Here is a 22,862-nt window from a genome sequence, read left to right as displayed (position 1 = left end):
TTTAGATTTAATTCCTTTTATTATCATTATTCATAATTATTTATAAGTACATTCCTTGCCAAAAGTTTATGGTTGAGACATTTCCATTTCAACAATATATCTATAGTTTCCTTAGTTTCATACGTGAGACAAAAAACTTGGTATTAGAATACAGGATATTTCTCTCTTTCAAAAAAAAAGTTTTATTGTTGCCTTTTGTTTTTACCCCAGTCATCTCCTCTTAAGACCTCCACATTTTAAATCTTCATAAAAAAAAAGTTATATTTCAGGAAAAAGAGGGCTTAACAAATTGTCTGAATTGCCATTTCTTGTTCCAAAGGAAGTTCTGTCTCCAAAGGCCCCAACAGTCACCTTCACTCAGATAATGACATAGGTCTGTTTCTTGACTACAGACACAATGAGAAATGGGTTCAAGCCCAACCTCTGACACATATTGCCTCAGTGACTTGATTAAGTTTCTTAACCTTTGAGCATTCCAGGAAACTCTTGAAGACTTTAGATTGAAGTACAGTTGCAGATCTGCATGGATACAGAAACTTTCTTGACTAAGACTTCCTATACCATTGATATCACAAGTCTAGATAAAAAAAAAAAGATTTTGAATGATGTTATAGAAAAAAGGAGTCATCTCTTCTAGAATGTTGAACTGTTAGAAAACTTCCATGTGAGTGAAGTATAAAAACTTGAGTGTGAGCTTTAAAGAGCTATTGTCACATATCAGAGGATATTGTGAACCATTCTAGAGGTAGAATAGTTGGTGATGCCAATGTGCAAAATTGAAGGCACTCCCCCAACACTGGATATGACCGTTAGGGGGCAAATGAAAATTAGTGTGGTTCAAGAAAAATTTATTACTAGAGAAAGAGAATCAGAAAAAAAATAGAAACCCTCAAATCTTCAAGTCTCAGATAAGCTGTACTTGAATTATATCAAATAGCAGGTGCTCTTCAGGAAGGAAATCCAAGGCATTTACTGTGCTTTGTTTTTTAATCCAATCACTGCATCAAACTTAACATTGATGAGGCTTTTCAAGGCATTCTGGAAACGCTCTGGAAGGATTCTAAAAGAAAGACAATGCATGAAATAATTTAGGAAATCAGTATTTGCATAACAACTAACTGTCCTTACGTTTAGTCACCTCTCAAAGATCTCTTCATGTTCAAGCCTCCATATTATGTAAGATCAAGAACCTGAGATTTCAGCACATCCTCTGAACCAGATGACTGAGGTCAGTGTTCATGAAAGGGAGGCTGAACTGCTCTTTAGGACAATGAGGGAGAAGGTTAAGTCTTCGGGTTTTAAAACTCCATATATTAATGGAGAGAGAAGGGGCAATTTGCAGTTAAATAAATGATATTTTCTACTAAAAAATATTTATCTCTTCCTTCTTAAGAGACTACGCAACACATTTAATTTCTTTTGGACTGATGATTTGTTGGGTTAAGGGAACTCCCAGTGAAGGAATCCTCTCTACCACTGTATATTAGCATTTGTTCTGCAATTGATAGTCTAAGAGAGTTGCCTGAGACCCTGAGAGGTCACATGACTTGCCCACAGCTGCAGAGATAGGCTGTATCAGGGGCAGCCTTTGAATCCAGATCTTCGTATCTCTAAGGCGAGAACTGTCCACTACACCATGCTGCCTCTTATCAAACACATTTAATTTTTTAAAATCAGAACATTAGACCCTGAACACAGTAATCTTGAAAAGAAATTCATACCTAAACACACCAGAAAGTGATCAAATAAGTGGCATGCTAAATATAAATGCATATTAGTACCTGGTTGTTTATTTGTTCAGAAAGAAGTCAAACATGTAGATGAATCAGTTCAACAGCATATGGGATATGAAGAGATTTTGATTACACTGGTAGTGACCTCAGAGGTCATCTAGTCCTACACCCTAGCTAAGGCATACATTCCCTTTTTAGTATCTCTGACAGGATACTCTCATCTTGAACCTTTCTACTTCATACAAGTCTTCCCAGATTTCTCTGAAACTCTTTGATCATTTCTTATAGCATAAAAGTATTCCTTTATAGTCATATACCAAAATATATTCAGTCATTCCCCAAGTGATGGGCATGCCTCTTAGATTTCTGTTCTTTGGCACAACAACAACAACAACATACATACATACATACATACATACATATATATTTATGCATTGGTGCTTTTACTCTTTCATTGATCTCTTTGGGGTATAGGCCTGGTAGTAGAATTATTGAGTCAAAGGGCATGTTTAGTAACTTTGGGTCATAGTTTTAGAATGCTTTTCAGAATGGCTGGACTAATCCATTCCTCCAACAGTGAATGCATCAATCTGCCTGTTTATCTGCAGTTCATCCAACACTTGTTATTTTCTTTTTCTTTTGTCAGTTTTGCTAATTTTATGGGCATAGGGCAGAATTACTTTAGTGATTTGTGATATTTTCCCATATAGCTATAGAAAACTTAGATTTCTTCCCATGAGAGCTGCCAGCTTTCAACTATTTATCACTCAGAGAATGGCTCGTACTCTTTTTGAATCAGTTTCCTATATATTTGGGAAATGAGACCTTTATCAGAGAAACCTAATGCAAATATTTTTTCCTAGTTAATTCTTTCTCTTCTAATCTTAACTGCATTAGATCTGTGTATGACTTTTTAAATTTTATGTAATCAAATTGTCCATTTTATCTCCTATGATCCTATCACTTTTTTTTGGTCAAGGATTTTCTCCCTATTTGCAGGAGATAATTTTGTTTTTTCTTCTAATTTGTTTATGATGTTATTTTTTGTGTCTGGGTCATATAACCATTTGGAGTTTATCTTAGTATATGGTGTGAAGTATTGTTCTAAATCTAATTTCTGCCAGGCTGCTGTCCAGTTTTCACAACAGTTTTTGTCAAATAGTGAGTACTTAACCACTGACTAGGACTTTGAGGTTTATCAAACATTATGTTAATATGTTTCTTTGCTTTTGTACATTGTATACCTAATCTGTTCCCTTGACCAGTCTATTTTTACAATGTCAAAATTTTTTGATGATTGTTGTAGTATACTTTTCTTTTTCTGGTAGAGGTATATTAAAATCTTCTACTATTACAGTTTTCCTATTTCTATCCAAAACTCATTTAGCTTCTCCTTTAAGTATTTAGATACTATTTCATTAATGTATACATGTTAAGTATTAAAATTAATTCACTGTCCATGGTACCTTTCAGGAAAATGTAGTACACCCATTTACCTATTTTAATTAAATCTAGTTTTGCTGTTGCCTTATTTGAAATCATGCTTGCTACCCTGGGTTTTCTGAGTCTAATTAGGGTATAATAGATTTTGCTACACCATCTTATTTTAACTATGCATACATCTTTATGATTCGAATGTTTCTTCTAAGCAACATATTGTTGCATTTTACTTTGCAATATATTTTCCTAACTTTTTTGTTTTATGTGAGAGTTAATCTCATTCAAACTCACAGCTGTGTATTTCCCTCCATCCTATTCTCATACTATTTTCTCTTTGTTTCCTACCCCTTCTTTATTATCCTTTCTTTCTTTCCTTTTTACCACCCTTCCAAAAAACCCCTGAAACCCTTAGAGTTGCTTTGCTTATTACTAATCCCTCCCTAAATTACCCTTCCTATTAGTCCTCCCTTTCCCCCTTTTCTAATCTTTCATTTCCATGTTGAGTTGAAAGTACTTGTACACCTAACTCTTAGTGTGTGTCTTCAATGCTTTTTGGAGATGGAAGCATGATTCATGTAACATTCCCTCCACCTCTTCCTTGTTTGCACAGACTTCTATCTATGCATCCTAAATAAAAGTTCCTCATCCTTCCTCTCCCCCCCTTCCCCAGTGTAGTCTTTCTCTCCTCCTTCCGTTTCTTTTTAAGACATCATCAAAACATAACAAAACTACTCTCAGGCCCTCTGTCTCATGTGACTCCCTCTGACCCCTTCATGACATTAGGGTTCTAAAGGAACTCTTGTATTATCCCCACTTCCATATAAGGATGCCAACAGTCCATTCTCATAAAGTCTCTTCTGAATGTTTATTATATTTACCTTTTTATGTTTCTCTGAACTTGTTTTTATATTTTAAGGTTTTTTATTCAACTCTGTTCTTTTCATTGGAAATGCTTGGAAGTACTCTATTTCATTGAAGATCCATTTTTCTCTCACCCACAGTTGTGCAGTGGAATTATTTCATAGTGAGCCTAAACTGGCCCCTATGGATCACATCTCCTTTTTCTACATGCTCAAAAATTATATAATTTTTCCACAGCAACCTCAATAATCTCCCCCCATCCCCTTTTTGAAAATTGGGATTAAATTTTCCTACCTACAGTCTTCTAGCACCTTCTTAATGATTGCTGACAGACAATGGGCAATGCAATCACATTTGTTTATAGTTTCGATACCTTATGATAGAATTCTTCTGAGCCTAGGGTCTTAACCTTGCAGGTAAAAACCTAAGTTTGTGAGTCCCCAAGAGACTGAAAGTTCCTGAATTTGAAAATTGCTCCCCTATCCCCACCCCAGGTCTGTGGGAGAGAGATTTCCTTAACAGCATTTTCAGAGAAGAGGATCATTCATAGAAGATCACTCTATAGGTATAAGCTAAAGCAATGCCATGAGGGACTAGTATTAGACACTGACTACTCTTCAAGTTGCTCAGATGGTGGAGGTATGAGGTGAATGAGGAGTATTTAGTCAGCAGCCCTACAAAGTATTTTGGGGGGCATCTTATGTATTTTAATGGGCAATTTGAGAGCTTCATATTTCTATATTTGTTCAAGGGCTCCATTGAATCCTTTGAATTTTAGACATTTCTGTGATAGAGCAAGAAAAGGCTGTCAGTTTTACTTATAGCTGGTGCAACCAAGACAGGAGTCGTTCTATGGAGAACCTGGTTGGGGTGATGAGCCAAAAAATGGTATTGACTCCTTTGGGGTTGGCCTTCAGTATCAGATTCAAATATGCTCAGAGCCCTTGGAGGGCCCTGGTCCATGGGTAACATAAGTATACGTCTGAAAATGAAGTTCATTATTAAGCCTATTAATTTCTAGTACTTTAATTCTAGTGTAAACAAATAAAGCTTTATCTAAACATTTAATTTTAAATCTGACATAAACACCTAAGTTTTAATTTCTAATGCTGACACAAGTATAAAAGATGCTTACCTTTCCAACAGTGTTACAAAACTTAAGGAAGATGGAACAAAAATCATTTCTTGTTCAGTTAGTATGCCCTTCATAAGCTTGTTTACTACTTCCTCTGGCTCCAGTGTAGGTAGAAATCTGAGATTAAAAAGAAATTTTTAAAACTAGTCATATTTCACTAAGACTTTAGGCTTAACTTGGTGACAAATATAATAAAAATAAATACCAATATTAACTAAAAATGTAGACTGTTATAGAAATAACAACAGAAATCAAACATTTACTATACGTTGGGATTTTACTCTGCTTTAACTTTTTGAGAACTATTAATTCTGTATAACAAGAGAAATTATTTTATAATTTTAGTACAACTTTTGCTATATTATTACAAGATAGAACTTAAATATATACAATGTGTGTATATGCACACATACAAAATATATACACATATATCTTATTATCATACACAAATATATAAATACACACATGTATATACACACATACATGTATATGTGTGTATATGTATATATGTGTGTGAGTATGTGTACATATATATGTATGTGTAAATATATGTATATGTCTTATTATCACTGACAAGTACAATCACCTTTCTGTTCTAGGGCTTTCATCTTGCACTAGTTGAAAAACTTTTCCTGTTCACTTGGTACCAACTAAAAGGTGATGACTACTAGGCCTTTCTTGGTCCCTGAGTTCAAGGATTTGCTACATACAATTTCTAATGACTTTTTCCTGTTCCTTCAAACACTGACACCAATCCTGGATGCCCTGGTCTGATGTCCACCTCCAATACATTCTAGACCACAAGGGTACCTTTTTAAGGCCTTATCAGGGGAAAGACTATTAAAATTTTAAAGTAATATGCTAGGATAAAGTAATTAGAAATTTAAATAAAAGAAATTTGATTAGTTCTAGATTAGGTAATCTTTAAGCTTCCTAAATATCTTCAATCTATTTAATGTTCCCAAGTTTGGCATGTAATCCACACCTGTGAATAATGTGCCCAGAAGAGAATGGTGCCATGTCTCAACATACCACTGCACCAATGTTAGGATCTTCTCACTTAGTCATGGTGTAGCAAGATTGCCCATTTTTACCATAACAGGCTGACTCTAAGCCAATCAAAAAGTCAACTTGCTTGAATGGAATGTTTGGGGGATTCCACTCGTAGTCAAACATGTCATCACTTAGTAACTAGATATCTTCCTCTAATCAAGGGAAAATGAAGACACACCACTGGCATATTATTCCAAATATCTTAAAAATATAAATAACAATGCAATACACAGGTCAACTTCAGATTTCATTAGAAAAATTCCTTACTGAAAGTTAGATACCTTCACACAAATCTGAATTATTTCTGAGATTTCCTTATTCCTTATGTTCCTAATACTTATATAGGTAAGGCTGCAGCAATTTGAATGCCTGATTTAAAACTATTGTTCAGCGTCTACATTAGTCTGTTATTTGGCTATTGGGTCGGTTTAATTATTGAGTGGGTCTAATAATAATGATAGCTAGGATTTATATAGCTGTTTTGAGGCTGGTACAAGAGGAGTGTGTTCAGCACCTGTGTTCTAGATATGATACAATCCGATTCTGCTCTCCTCCCCTTTTTCTCTTTGCCCCACCCAGAGACCAATCAAAGGTTCTTGTCTTTTTTTTCTTTCCTCTTAAACTGAATACTCTCTGTGGTTAGAGTTTGTTTTGTTTAGGACTAATCTTTACTTTAATCTACCCTCTCTTGTACTCCCACTTCCCCCACCCCTTACTTCTCCCCTTTCCCATGAATAGAATGAAATGTATTTCTGCCCTCAGCCATGTGTTTTGTATTCATCCTCCAGTCTGACCAGTTCAGATGAAAGCCAGGTTCAAGTGTTAGACTGTTCCCCCACCCCTTCCTCTTTGTTCATATGGTTTATGTATATTTGGGATAACTTTCTCCCACTCCCAACACCTTGTCTCCTTTTCCCTCCAGTTTTCCTTTCCCGCTCCTTTTCTTTTCTTCTTTTTAGATCATCAACAACACCCCTTCCAAAAAAAAAAAACCCAAACAACACCCACTAACAGGGCCTCTGTCTCATGTGACTCCCTCTATGACTCTCAATTATTAAAGGATTCTGAAAATTTACATGTATCATCTCCCCATATTAGAATGTAAATAGTTTATCCTTGCTTTTCCCCTTTTGATTACTCACTAATATTTACATAAACATTTATAAAATACAAAATTTACACAAAATGTTTACATAAAATTTTATCTCTCTTGACTCATGTTCATATTTCAAAGTTTCAATTCAGCTCTGTTCTCATCTACAGTGTTTAGACATCCTTTATTTCATTAGAGGTCAATTTTTTGCCATCTAAGAATATACTGTTTTGCTGGGTAAAATATTTTCAATTGTAAGTCTTTATCTCTTGCCTTCTTGAATACTGTATTCCAAACTTTCTGCTCTTTTAAAATGGTAGATGTTAAATCTTGTGTTATTCTGACTGAGATTCTTTGGTACTTGAATTTTTTTTCCCCCTAACTACTTGCAGTACCTTTTCTTTGACCTGGAAATTCATTTTGGAGTTTCTTTCAGGAGCTGACCGGTGGGTTTTTTCTGTTTCCTTTTTAACCTCTGACTCTAGCAGAGCCAGGCAGTTTTCTTCTGTGATGTTTTAAAATATGATGTCTAGGTTCTTTATTTTATTCATGGCTTTCAGGTAGTCTTGGCTTAAATTATCTTTACTTGATCTGTTTTTCCACGTCAGTGATTTTGTTGTAAGACACCTTAAACTTCCTTCTATTTTTTCAATCTTCTTACTTTAATATTTCTTGCTGTCTCTTGGAGTCATTTACTTCTATTTGGCTCATTTTACTTTTCAAGAAAGTTGTTGCTCAGGTTATGTTTTGTACCTCTTGGAATAAGAGGCACAAAATTAATTTCTTCCCAATTCTTTCTTCCATAGCTCTCATTTCCCCCACCCTCAATTTTCCCCCTACTTCTTTCATTTCTTTTTCAATCCTTTCTTCTTACTCTCATTTCATTTATAACATCATTTTAACTCTTTAAAAAACTTCATCTCTTTCACGAATTCTAGGTGAACTTGTGCTCAGTCTCTGTTCATTTTTAAGACTTTTCCTGCAGAAATTTTGGAATCATTCTGTTCTCCTAGGATTTTGTCTTGAACATCTCTGTTACCATAACACTTAATGGTGGGACTTCTTTTTGTTTGCTCATTACTTCTTGATTTTAGACTGTGTTAGGGCCATGTTATAGGCACCTCTGAAGGAATCATACTTGGTCCCTTTTTGTGCCTTCTTGTTTCTGGGTGTTGCTCTATCAGGAACAACTCAGTCCAGGGACCCACAAGCTTTCAGTACTTCTAAATTGGTCTAATCCACAGAGAAGACAGTGCTTCTCTTCTGATCTGAGCTCTGTAAATTCCCAACCTGGGTTTGGGTCTGAGCAACACAATTGTGAATTTTCTCCTGGTTAGAAACCTAGTAGATTATTGGGGGACACAGCCACTGTCTGCCAGATGGAAAATTCTGCAGGTTCAGAGTGACAGAACTACAGGATCCCTTTGGTCTGGGTTTCCTGCCCTGGTTATTCTACTGCAGACTTTGCAATGGGCCAGAAGCTCAAAGTGAGACCTGCCCTGCCCCTTTCTGCAGCTGGGAGCAGAGTCACACAGATGCTGTCTTCTTCTGTACTTGCTTCACACTCAGCTCCTAGCTTAGGGCCCATTGGTACAACGTGCCCTAGATCACCACCCATAGCTACAGGTCCTCTCCCCTGCACCAGATCTGTGACCCAGCATTGGGGAGTGAGCTACAGAGCAGCCAGTTGACAATCTGTTCCTACACAAGGTCAGGCCCCTTGACAAATATGGACCTCTTCTTGTCCTGGAGTATAGCCAGTGGGGAGGTCCAATCCCAGCACTAGAAGGCTCTACATAACATGCTCTTGGTTGTACTTTATTCCTAGTATATACCGACTTCAGTGTCTGTCTCCCTATGCCAATCTGGGCTAAAAATGATTCATTTTGATTTGTTTTCCTTGGATTTCCTCATCAGGACTCAGTTTGGTGCATATTCTAGATCTTCATGGAGGAGTTGTGGATGAGAGGTCTGTTGTATTATTTCCCTCTACAATCTTAGCTAATCTTCAGTTGCTAAAATCTTCTTGGTTTCTACATTTTTAGGCAATAATACTGATGAAATCTTGCTAATATGACTAGGTCTTCTACCCAGTGGAAGGATATAGGACATGTAGATGGAAACAGTTAGAATGATTGATGAGTCTTTAACAACTAGGTGGCTCAGACAGCCAATTAATCCCATTTAGCTCTCTATGGTTCTCTGAGAGTTAGCAATGATCTATCATTCAGCTCTACCTCTTTCTATGGGGGTAGTACTAACTTGTTAGAGAGTTCATGGATTTGTGGATTTATCCAGAATTCATCTCTGACCCCTATTCAGAGTGTGTGTGTGTGTGTGTGTGTGTGTGTGTGTGTGTGGTCTTCCTCTATTGGAATGTAAACTCCTTGAGGGCAAGAACTGTCTTTTCTTCTGCTTGCATTTATATTCCCAGTGCTTGGCACAGAGCCTGGCACAGAGTTGGTTGGTTGTTGTCCTTTATTCTCCAAGAGGATCAAAATGACATCACTATGCTAGAGGCAAGTTACAGTGTGTCCGACTGTGGCTGATCAGACCAATATGAGCTCAGAATGTTCTACAATAGATTGGGCACAAATAGCCCATGTTGACATTTGGGGTGAATTCTTTAAATGCGGCATCCTGCATTTCCTTTGAGTTACTTCAGTTCTGCTTTGCTCATGGTGCACAGCACTGATTTGGGCATGCCATGCTGGGTGGCACATAGTACACACTTAATAAGTGCTTGCTGACTCTGAAATTCCAGACTAAACTAGCAGACATATTGTCTATGATTTTTCCCATTCTTCTGGAATCTTCCCATCTTTGAGATACTTTGAAAATAAACCTCTGAATTCCATTTTGATGCCTCCAACATGGGTTTTTTCTGTACTTATTTGATTGGACCCTGCTGTTCATCTTCATAATTGTCATTTTCTATGGTACACTGGGGACTCTGTAGTGGAGCATGAATAAGAGGATTCCACCATCATTCATGAAGATAACATAGATCGCTATAGGAACACCGGCAAATATGTTCCATTTCATACATATTTTTTCTTTCTTCAGGTTCATCTGTAATTGATCTTGGGCTAATCTGTCTTAGCCTGGCTTCGTACCAAGTTTCCTTTAGATGTTTTTCTCTTCCATTGCTTTTTATGGTCTTGCAACACAGTACTGTTCAAAACTTTCCATTTGACTTTCCCTGTAATAATTGTAAATGATCATGATTTTAAACTGGTGCTGCTCTTGACTCTCACGTATCTCTTCTTGGCAAAGAAATCGAGTGTTTCCTGGCTGAGACAATTTCTTGACTTCGGTTACTTTTTATGTTGCAATAATTTGTAATTTAGTGTAACTGCTTTTGATAGTTACTTCTCCATTTTCTTCTTTGTGTTTCAGCTAGAAATTGTCTGTATGAGGAGACCCTACTGGGTTTATAGGCTTGTTCTCTTAGCCAACCGGTATCTCTCCCCATCTTGGCTTGTAAGAGCAATTAAGCTTTTCTAATTTTAAATTGTGAGTTGTAGGTTCTTTTAATTATGACAGTTTCTTTCTTGTCTTAATTCCAAACCACAGTTTTCAATACAAACATATATTTCAATACACACACATTATACATATATGGGCATATAATATGTATAGTGTATATGTACATATAGTGTGTATATATGATGGTATACACACGTACATACATATGTGTGTGTATTTGCCATAAGAGGTAGTGAGAACAATGGATGGACTTGTAGACTTGGAGTCAGGAAGGCCTGCATTCAAATCCTGCCTCTGCAACTTATCAGCTAAGTGACCCTAAGAGGTAAGTTATTAACCTCTCTATGGCTCAGGACAATCTATATCCAATAGCTCTCTCTTTCCTGACTCTTTAGAGGGCATCATGTAACTACAGGACTTCCAAGGATGGACAGGGAAAGGCCTGTCTTTCTGCATTACAGCATCATGTTGACCATGCGCACATGACAGGGACTCACAACTAGGCAAGCCTATACCTGGGTCCTTGCCCACCTTTTCCGTTTTTGTCTTGATATCAGATCAATAAACAAGCATTTATTAAGTGCTTACTGTATGCCATGTATTGTGTTAAGCACTGGGGAAAGACAGAAACAGCCTTTTCTCTCAAAGGGGCTCACATTCTAATGAGTGAATGACTATCCTAAGATGGATATGTTCAGGCTTGGGGTGACTTTGTGAGTTCCAGAGGTTCATAGGTCTCATTAATGGAGGCAAGAAAAAAAGAGTTCCCAACAATTGCTGCAGCATTTTTGGAGAGGATAGGTCCAAATCTGGTAACTTCATGTGTAGACGTTGACCAGGAATTGAATAGTGAAAAAGTCAAGGCAAAATGTAAAATTCCTGATTAAAAAAAATTAAAAGCCTACTTTTTGTTCTGGTGAGATTTATGTGTCAGCCTCCCACTAGATTATAAAATTGGTTACAAGTTGTTGCTGAATCTTATTTTAAGTTGTTCTGATAATTCTTGGTGTGAGTGATTTTTGTGGCCTCGTGGATAGTCCTGGACTTGGAGTCAGTATGACCTAAACTCAGATCCTGTCTCTGACACCAACCTCTCTGTGCCTCATTTTCTTAATCTCTACAATGAGAGGATTGGTCTTGTCCCCCTCTAAAATTCTTTACAGTTCTAAATCTGTCATCCTATGTTTAGCATATCTTTTGTGTCCATACACAAAAGAATTACCTACTACCTATCCCATACCTGAATAACATTGTACAACTGAGTATCTTTTTAGTCCCTCTTTTTAAGCCATAACTTAAGCTATGAATAATTTTTTTCATCCAGGGCACTGGGCTGTAGATTTAACAAGTCTAAGAATATGAGAATACGGGATAGCTAGGTGGTACAGTGGATAGAGCACCAGCCCTGGAGTCAGGAGGACCTGAGTTCAAATCTAATCTCAGACATTTGACACTTACTGTGTGACCCTGGACAAGTCACTTAACTCCAATTGTTTGTGTGTGTGTGTGTGTGTGTGTGTGTGTGTGTGTGTGCGCGAGAGAGAGAGAGAGAGAGAGAGAGAGAGAGAGAGAGAGAGAGAGAAAGAGAGAGATGAAAGGGAGAGGGAGAAAGAATTGCACCTTCTTCTCCCCTACCCCATCTATTAGAAGCTAAATTTCTCAAGACTAAACTTAGTCCAAACTGCATACCTGGGTAGAGAAAAGGGAGAGCTCATAGAATTTCCTGTGTGGGCCTAGTAGCAGCTCTTTAGTGTTAGGAGGAAAAGAAGGAAAGACAGTTGATTAATGTAGGCGTTGGTCTCTATTTTAAAGACTTGTAACATCATTTCTATTAAGTAAATACAAGCTAAGATATTTTATATAATTTTATTACAGTACAGTTCTATACTTTGTATCATATGGTTGGATTGTATGCCATTATTCTATATCAGAGATGGAACTTTGGCTGAAGCAAGTTATGAGAGTCTATAATTATTGGAAAATATGAAAAAGAAATGATTATGGTCAGGACTAGTCTGAGGCTAAGCTGTAAAAAATGTGTTTAAAAGATGTGTTAGAGGGCTCAAGCAGGAGGTCTTTAGACAGGACTCTCCTTACTCAACATAGGTGAGTTTTAACTAGTCTCTTTCACAGTCCGTTCCCTATCCTTCCTTGTTTCCAGTGGGGCTTTCAGATCACTAGGGGTGGTACTTGAGGATTAAATGAAGTAATATATATACAACACTTTACAAACCTTAAAGCATTATAGAAATGATGCCACAAGCATGCCATGTTATTATTATTGTTGCTGTCGTCATTACTACTGCTTCAGTCTTTTTCTGGACTCCTGGTAAGCATCTCTTCACCCCCCTCACTCATCTCCCTTTAGGGTTGGTTGTGATAATGGTGTCTTCCAGATAGAGCTTGCCCTATCTCTGATAAGGTCAAACATTCTGTTTCTTTGCTTGAGAAATATGTCACCCAAATTGCTAAGAAGTGAGGGAGGATGTAAGGAATGAACAGGACTTGGAAATTAGTTCCCAAACCTGTTATGTACATAGATAAAAGAAGGTATTCAGCTGGAACTGATATGTGAGGTGTGGACTTCCATGTTCTAATGAGGAAAGAAGATATGGTAAATAAATTCACCTGTCACATGCTATCTATATCCAAGCTCTCTTTCTGCCCATGTCATCTGTGTTCCAAAACCTTTGGGCAAGTTTCTCTAAAGTTTGCCTTAGATGTTATGTTATCCATGAAGCTGATGGTCATAGCAACTTCCAGTTTCTTTTTTCTTACCTCCTCTGAGTTTACACCTACCTGGTACTTGGATTTTTGATGAAGCCGGTGTTTATGAAATTAGGGCAGAGGCATGATGTTTTGATTCCATATTTTCCTAAGGCACGCATTTCTGCAGTAAGACCTCTGTGAAATCCAACAGCAGCAAATTTGCTCGAACTGACGAGGAAAAGACATAAAATAAACAATTTTAACTTTGACAAGTCTCCCACATCCATTTCTGTGACAATTCATGCCCTTTTAAAACTCACAATCATGTATAGTCTCTTCAGTGGTACAAATCATAACATCTATACCTTTTTATTTTATGCAAATTTTGCCTGCATCCTCCCATAAATCTCTTCAAGGCACTCACCCCCAGGACCAGTGATTTTCCTCTGGATCTTCTGATCCTGTCAGAATATCACTGGGGCCCAAGCACTGTTCATGGGTTCTCTGTCCCTCTTTGTACATGACTAGCATATCTCCCTTTTGGATCATACATCTCCCTAATATGTAGTTTGTGCCATTTCATCAATACAGTCTTTGATGGTGCCCATTGTATGACTAATGTGTAATGTATAATGTATGTATAATCTTCACAGATTATGGTATTCCATGATAGACAGCCAAATAATATCACTGTAAGAATACCAGCGCTCAAAAGACGAACCTTTGTTTTAAGGAGTACCTAATTTATTTCAGTCTCGAAAAGAATAGCAAAGGCCATATCACCTCATCTTCCTTTGCTTAATTCTGAGCCAGACTCTTTGTCCAACTGAAGTATTTCTTCAAGAAATATGGTCCATAAAGACTAATTATAAGGGCAATCCATCCAATTTGGACAGTAGGCATTCTTTATCCAATTAAGTCTTCCTGTGTGAATAATTAGGCTAAACTTTTCAGCAACTATGGATCTCAATTAGGAACCTCTGCAATATTTTTTCACTTGATATAACTAGGATAATATCACCCACAAATAGAAACATCTGGAAAACTTCACCATCTCTATTTGTGGTCTTCATTAGACATCTCCCATGACAATAGCAAATACCTATTTTATGCTTTGCTTGATATAAAGAATCAAAAATAGCAGAATAAAATTATTTTGTTCGTAAGTTGTTTTTGTCTTGTACAGAGTTAAAGACATTTTTACATTGTTTTGTTTTTTATAGGAGACACTTTGTTGAAGGAGAACCATTGGTTTGAGGGCAGTATTTTGCTCCGCTGAATCAAATAGTTAATAATCAATGACACTTTTTGAATCAATTGTGCAACTGTACGATATGGTGTACTATGGAATATCATCCACAAAATCCTTCTCAAATGTTCAGTGGGTTCCTTTTCCAAATGTTCATTAAGAATGTATTCAACAATTCTCACAAAAATTTCATAGAGATGGGAAAATAGGACTAAGGGGGGGTTAGATATTTGAATTTTTTCATCCACTTTTTTTTAGTAATAATAAGATTGATGATTTTTTCCAAGTATTTATTATCCTGACATATTTCAGTCATTTTGAGAATTGATCCTTTGATATTTACTGGGTCAAAATTGTTTCACCTCTTTTTTGTATAACTAGTCTAGTTCAACAGCTCTTCAATTTATCTCCATTTTCTTGAGTATTATTTCTACTTCCTCATAAAGCATATCATGGATATAGATGGCATTGTGATATTAGAGCACAAATGTTGAGGATTCATTGTTTGTTACAAAAAATCTTTTCCATTTTTATCTGTTCATTGTCTTTCCAATTTCATCCTTAAATGACCTTGAGATGATCTGGATTAGTTGAATCTTTCACAAGCTTTCTACAAACTTGTTCTCCCTTGCATTGTTTCTGTTTTATGAGATGATACTGAAAGCAGCTAGGTGGTACAGTAGATAGAGCACTCAGGAGGACCTGAGTTCAACTCTGACCTTATGTATTAGCCGTGTGACCCTGGGCAAGTCACTTAACCATGCCTGCCTCCAAAAAAAAAAAGAGATGATACTTCATATAGTCTTCTATCTTTCTTCTCTGTCAGATTTTACAAATGAGATTATATTCTAAATCAATGTGTAGATGAAATATCTCTTTGCTTCATAAGCAGTGTTTGCTGGATGAGGCAGTTTCTAAACTCTTTTGGTCTCCTCAATGTGGTGATTGATTTCCATCTGTTAAACTTCTGTAGGAGAAAATGATACTCTGTATTGATGTACGCTGTTTTATCCATTTCTTTTTTTTTTTTTGCTTATGGCATCAACAGCTTGTTTAAACTGGTTATGTTGGTGACTCAACTGCATGCAATATATAATTTTTATCCTTCTAATTTGATGTTGATTTTTTATCTTTTTATCTTGCTCTGTGATTGGCTACTTAAGCAGCTTTTTAAAAAATGACTGCCACAAAGAATTAGAAATTGAGGGTTGCCCATTGACTGGGGAATGGCTGAACAAGTTGTGGTATATGATTATGGAATACTATTGTACTGTAAGAAATGATGAGCAGGATGTTTTCAGAAAAACCTGAAAGACTTGCATGGGCTGATGCGAAGTGAAATGCACTGTGTACAAAATTACAGCAATATTGTAAGATGATCAGCTGTGAATGACTTAGCTATTCTCAGCAATACAAGAATCCAAAACAACTCTGAAGGACTTATAAGGAAAAATGCTATCCATCCCCAGAGAAAGAACTGATGGTATCTGAATAGAGATTAAAGCATTTATGTTTTGCTTTCTTAATTTTTCTTGAGGTTTCTTTTGTGTAAGTTTTCTTTCACAACATGACTATTATGGATATGTTTTTGCATGACTACACATGTAATAACATATTGAATTGCTTGCCTTCTCAGTGGCAGGGGAAGTGGGGAAGGAGGAAGGGAGAGAATTTGGAACTCAAGGTTTTAAAAATGAATGTTAAAAATTGTTTCTACATGTAACTGTGGAAAAATGAAATACTAAATGAAGCATTAAAAATGACTGCCACATCAGCAACTACCTGTTGTGTTAGAATATAATCAGATTCATTCTGAGTTATGTTACTTAGTACTTGTCTTGGTTGCTTGTCTTCTTGAAGATGTATTCATCATATGAAAATATGAGGCTTCTGTCTTTCCTGTGATCATTTTTTGCATCTGAACCCTCAAATATCAATGTTGATTTAATTTGGAGGGCAGTGACTCCTTCACAGAATTTCTCTACCTCATCATTATCTTCAATAAATATCAGCACATAAACTCCAGGTATGATATGAGTTGGTCTTTTTGGATTAATTTTAAACTCTTCTGTTCAGCATTTAAAGCTCTTCATTGCTTGGCCATTTTGTACCTTTCCAGTCTTCTTACACACTACTTCCCTTCCTGTACTCCATGGTATAGCCACAAGAACTTGATGGTACCAACAGGAGTCTCTGTGTCTTGTTTCTGGCCAACTGGCCAGACATGAGTCTCCATGTGTTGTTCCCTGGCCAACTCCCATGCCTGAAAGAGTGCCTTTAAGCCTTTGCCTCCCAGAGTCTGTTTCCTTCAAGATTCAACTCAAGGGCTTCTAGAGGAAAGTTTTCCTGGTTTTTCCAGATGCCTATGCCTTCCCCTTCAACATTACCTCCTGTCTGACTAAGTCTGTGTCTTGCTGTATGTTGGGTGTACAAGTGCACATCGTCTCTTCAGCCAGAATGCAAGTTCTTTAAGGACAGAAACAGTTTCACTTTTGTCCTTATGTCCCTGGTACTTAGCATAATGCCTGACACATAATAATCACTTAATATATCCTTGTTGAATGATTTGACTTGAGAGCTATTTGTCTAGAGGTATACATGGTTTACAGAGTACTGGATATGACATCAGGCAGACCTGGGTTCAGATCCTATATCAACTGCTTATTGGCTGTGTGATACTGGACAAGTTTCTTAATCTCCCTATGATCCCTTCCAGCTCTAAATCTATGACTTTAAGATCCTCTTATGAGTACTGCAATACAAGAGAAACAATAATTTCATTAAATGATGCTTTTGCTTACTTTGGCCTCATGACAGAATCAGCTCCTTTATTTGTCTGTCCCAGGAAGAACTGTGAGTTATCCTTTTATTCAGCAATCAATTTCTTTTTGTCCTTTGTTTCAGTTATACTCATAATATCAAGATGAACATCAACTGTGTACTCTAGTAGTATATCTGATCACTGGACAAGAATCTTAGATTTATAGTACCAGCAGTTAAATTAATGTTCATAGATCCTTTAAAAACTCCATGGAGCTGCTCATAAGACTGAGGGCCATTTCATAATTTTATTTGTTTTATGGCCAAACAATTCATTTCTCTCTCTTTTTTTTTTTTTTGCTTATGGCATCAACAGCTTGTTTAAACTGGTTATGTTGGTGACTCAACTGCATGCAAATCACCATGTGAATATCATCCTGTTGATCAGTCTCTCATACTTAACTAGGTTAGGACTTGGAAAGCAGATGGTGTCTGTTGGCAGGACTATACTTTACCAACCTTTCAAGCATGGTAGACTTTTAATGAACCTGTTCTCTCCTGGCTGAGCCTTTTAGAACCCAAGGTCACCTTGATGTCATGAAGCAGCAACATAGTAAGACTCTATGGATGAACTATTTAACTATTACTTTAAAGAGTACAAGGAAAACAATTTACTAAGGCAGATGTTTTGAAGATCAGAACTATAGCCGGGGGGCAGCTAGGTGGTGCAGTGAGTAGAGCACCTGCCCTGGAATCAGGAGGACCTGAGTTCAAATGTGACCTTGGACACTTGACACATGTACTAGCTGTGTGACCTTGGGTAAGTCACTTAACCCCAATTACCCTACCTTCCCCCCTCAAAGAAAAAAGACATCTAAGATGTGGCTTATTAGTTGAGTTGCTTAAAACATAATGATAATGAGACTTGAGTCACAGATAAATCTCATAGAATTATAGCCAGGTTCTATGACAATGGCATCACTGCCCTAGTGATGACCTAGGGTCATATTATAATTGTTAGAGGAAGTTACTATAATAGCATTTTGCTCATTTTACTCCAGTATATTCACTAAACTTGGCTTCCATTAATGCTGATGACTTGTTAGTGATCCTGGGTTCTCCAAAACTGTCAGTAGAATGCAGTTTCTGGAAAGCCTTGCCCTGGTAGTAAAGCACTGAATATAGGCCCAGTGACAAACCATCTGGGACCCTAGGTATGTTCAGCTACCAGGTTATGATTTGTTCAACCATATCAACTCATGAAATTATCTACTAAGATACGAGGAGATTATGATCTGCCATCAGTAGGAGTATCTACAATGATAGAATCATGGCTCATTTGAAGTACCAAGGAAGGTAGGAATCAAAAAATGGTATAACTATAGAAACATTCCATTGTTATAAAGTACTTTGGAGATTAAAGCTTAAAGTGGTGCTTCCCAAGATCTAGGATTAGATGTCTTTTTTGTGTGTAGGTATTTACATAGAAGAAATGTGGAAATGATGCTTCTCAGTCTTCAAAGCCCTGTTAGAAGCAAATCCCACAGTATAACATAATTGCAAAGAGAAACACAGGAAAAGCACTGCCATCCATTTGGGATGATAGTGAAAATATTTAGTCTTGATTTTATTTTGTTCAAGACAATATCCTAGGCTGAATCACCAGTGGTCAGGGAGGGGATACAGAGCACCTCTCAAAAGGGGATTAACACAGACTCACTGATTCCAAACTTGGGAGCTCTTCCATGTAGGTAGCTCACTGGAGTAGGTTAGAAGGTAAGAGGATTGTACACTTCAGCCAGTGACCAAGTTATAACTTTGTCTCTTCCAGTAGCCCTTCCTTAATCTCTGTGTCTTTGTTTCAGCAGACTGAAGGTGAATTCAAGTAGGTCAGAACTTGATCAAAACTTCAAAGTATTTTCAGATTATAATTGGAAGTGCCTCCTTAGCAAAGGAGGTTGGGTTTGCTTAGGGAATGTGTACCTCCTACTTGATTAGTAAGCCTCCTGTAGTTTTCAATTCCTGCCATTGAGTCAGAATGTTAGTGCCTGCAACAAAGGGAAGGCAGGGAGCATGAGCCTATTCCATAGCCTTATATTTGGTTATTCTTTTATTTCTAACAGCCATAGTGTAGCTGATAGAGAGATGGCCTTGTCATTCAAGGTAACAGGGAGAACTACCCTATTATGCTAGCCCCGATGAATGGATGCGCATTCACCACTTCTAGTCTTGAATACTTCCCTGCAGTGGTATACACTGGAATGCAGGAGATCCACAATCTGCACCCCACATGTTTACTCAATGGCTCACTTCATTAGGACTTTCTTGGGAGCAAAGAACAATGTTTATGGCATAAGCATCCATCTGCCTCTTGTGATTTGTCCATGTTGCAAGGGATGAGAAATGTTATGAGATATGACTGATTTGAAATTTCCCTTTTACACATCACTAGGATTCTCCTAGGGAATCCAGGTTTATATGTACATAATACCCATGAAAAAATGACTTCATGTGATTGTTACTTCTCCAAGTTAGCTATCTCATAACCATTAACAGTAAAGATACTGTTTGTTAACTAATTGGGGAAACAATATACAGTAAATAAGAAACAAAACAAAAATGAGAAAACTAAGTTACTAACATACCAATAAGCCAATAAGAAGGGGACCACTGTATGTCCTGCCGCTGAAGCCACTGTAACAATATGGCCATGATTATTCTTCAACATTGCAGGGAGGAATGCTTTTGTAGTCTTGAAATAGTTTTGTCAATTTTTTTTTAAAAAGAAAAAAAAAGATGTTGTTATTATCTACTCATAACATGCTCTGAGAGATTTGAAAATTTACTATTTTCATAATTTTATAAGATGAAGCATTATTAAATAAAAATGAATGATAAAGCTTGGTTAGACTTGGTTAGCCTGTGTAGTATAAAAAAATTAAACAACATAAGAAAATCTCACGTGAAAAATTAAACAACATAAAATCTCGTGGGAAAAATTAAACAATGTAGAAAAATTCTGAGCATCTATCCTGCCTCTACCTCTAACGTTGATTTCCCTTCTCTGGACTTCAATTTCGTCATGTAAAAATAGACCTACCTAGAATTGTCATTGAAATTATTTTTAAAATTTCAAATATTTCTTTTTAGTAAAGCTTAACTAACTGTGGCACTACCAGAGGGTGGTGGGTAAAGGGGTATTAAATCGACTTTGAAAATACAAGCTAGAGAGGCCATAGTTTGTGCAAAAAGATCTGGTGAGAAAAAGAAGAGTCACATATACCAAAATATTTATGACAGAACTCTTAGCAGTAATGAAGAAACAAAGTAGATACCCATTGATTGAAGAATAGCTAAAGAAATTACGGTACATAAGTGAAATGGGATATCAATGTGCTACAATAAATGATGAATATGAAGAATGCAGAGTGGCATGGGGAGACTTGGGTAAACAAAGTATGCAAAGTGAAATATGAAGAACCAGGACAACAATATGACTACAACAGTCCAAATGGAAAGAGCCAAAACAAAAAACTCAAAAATAAATACTGTGAAAATAAAATATGTAAACTGGGCCCCAAAGAAGAGATACAGGAATGCTACGCTTTCCCTTCTTTGCAGGTGCAGGTGACCATTATAGGTGTTGGCTGCTGTGTTTGTTAATTTTGCTAAATTGCTATTTCTTCCTCTTCTCTTACTCTGTTAGAAAGGAAAACTGACTCTCTTTGTGGGAAATGCTGGTGATTTTAAAAACAAACGATAAAAATTTAAACAATAAATAAAAATACCTGGGGACATGAGATAATCAATTTTGATTATAAGATTTAAAAAGTTTTGTGCAAGCAAACAGAATGTAATTACAATTAGAAGGAAAACAGATAACTGAGAAAAAATCATTGCAGTAAGTTTTGCTGCTTATGGTCTCATTCAAGATTTATAAGGAACCTATTCAAATTTATAAAATGAGTAGTCATTCTTTATTAAATAAACAATCAAAGCATGAACAGTAGTTTTCAAAGAAAGACATACAAGCTATCAACAACCACGCTAAATAGTCTAAAAAACTCTAAATTACTAACAAATAGTTGACCAGGAGGTGATTCAGTGGATAAAGTGCTGGGGTAGGAGTCAGGAAGACCCTAGAGTTCAAACCTGGCCTCAGATATTTAGTAGTTGTGTGACCCCAGGCAAGTCACTTTATTTCTATTTGCCTCAATCCACACCACTCCAGTATCTTTGCCAAGAAAATCCCCAGGATAGTAGTATTGGTGTATTATGGTCCACGCGGACAAAAGAGTTGGACACAATTGAATGACTGAACAACAACAACCAGTAAACAGAGATGGAGTACAGAGCATGCTCATCCTGCTTGTACTTCTTCGCAGACCTTGCAGCATTAAAAAATTCACCAATTCACAAAAACTAAAAAATTCACAATAAAATAAAAAAAAACTGGAAGCAAAATAGGTACCCATTGATTGGGGAATGGCTGGAAAAATTGTGGATTATGAATATAATGGACTATCACGGTGCTGTAAAAAGTGAGAAATATAGGGAATAAGGGAAGATTTATATGACTTGATACATAGATACATAGAGAAAAAAAGCAGTATCAAGAGAATATACAATGATAATCATAATAATACAAAGAATAACAACAAAAGGCAGTTGAATGCTAAAGAATTTCAATAAAGCATTTTAGTCCTGGAAAACTGACATCTTTTAAAATAAAAAGCAATGATAAAACTTTTAAAAGTCACCCCAAATTTGCAATGTAAATATGTGAAAGGTTTTGATTTTATCAGCATAGATGATTCCTGATGTCGAAACTCCTTCTACATCTACAATTCACAAGGCAGATTAAAATCCTGCCTCTGAATTAGTCAGTTCTGGATAAGCCAGCCTTACTGAAGGAGTAAGCTGTTCTGAGGAAGAGAGAAGGGGCATGGTGCACCCCTTCTTCCAGGAGTGTGAAACCAACCTATCATTTCAATTACTGTCTACCTCCTATTCCAGTAGAGATAGCCCAGGGTCCTGAACCCAAGAGCCCTGGGAATGGAGGCCCTACACTACCAGCTTCACCCCCACAGCTATCATCCGGGAAAACAAAACTTGTTGAGATGAGGCTGCTATCCCAACCATCACCAACTGCCACCTATGTACCCCAGGAATAGCAGCTCCCTCCCTACTTCTGTCCTTTAAATAATCACCCAAGAGCCTGGCCTCTGCAGATGCTGCCTCCTTCTCCTTGTTGGCTGCCATAGCTACCAAGAATACAGAAGATAAAGTTCTCATTCCCCCAAAGGGGAACATCAGAAATAGATATGCCTTAATCAATAG

At 36.8% G+C, this 22,862-nt stretch overlaps 1 protein-coding gene across 1 annotated transcript in view; it reads right to left on the bottom strand.

The window, feature by feature from the left end:
- Positions 1 to 22,862, bottom strand: part of HSD17B11 (hydroxysteroid 17-beta dehydrogenase 11) — a 31,911-nt gene continuing 9,049 nt past the window's right edge. The window contains exons 4-7 of the mRNA XM_036763123.1: positions 20,168 to 20,274; positions 13,604 to 13,741; positions 5,170 to 5,286; positions 1 to 1,060 (exon numbers count right to left, since the gene is read on the bottom strand). Coding sequence (XP_036619018.1) covers positions 970 to 1,060; positions 5,170 to 5,286; positions 13,604 to 13,741; positions 20,168 to 20,274 — 453 coding nt within the window. The 3' untranslated portion in view covers positions 1 to 969. The remainder of the gene's footprint in view (positions 1,061 to 5,169; positions 5,287 to 13,603; positions 13,742 to 20,167; positions 20,275 to 22,862) is intronic.

This window comes from Trichosurus vulpecula, chromosome 6, assembly GCF_011100635.1.
Source record: "Trichosurus vulpecula isolate mTriVul1 chromosome 6, mTriVul1.pri, whole genome shotgun sequence".
NCBI classification, from domain to species: domain Eukaryota; kingdom Metazoa; phylum Chordata; class Mammalia; order Diprotodontia; family Phalangeridae; genus Trichosurus; species Trichosurus vulpecula.
This window is presented reverse-complemented; position numbering and strand designations above follow the sequence as displayed.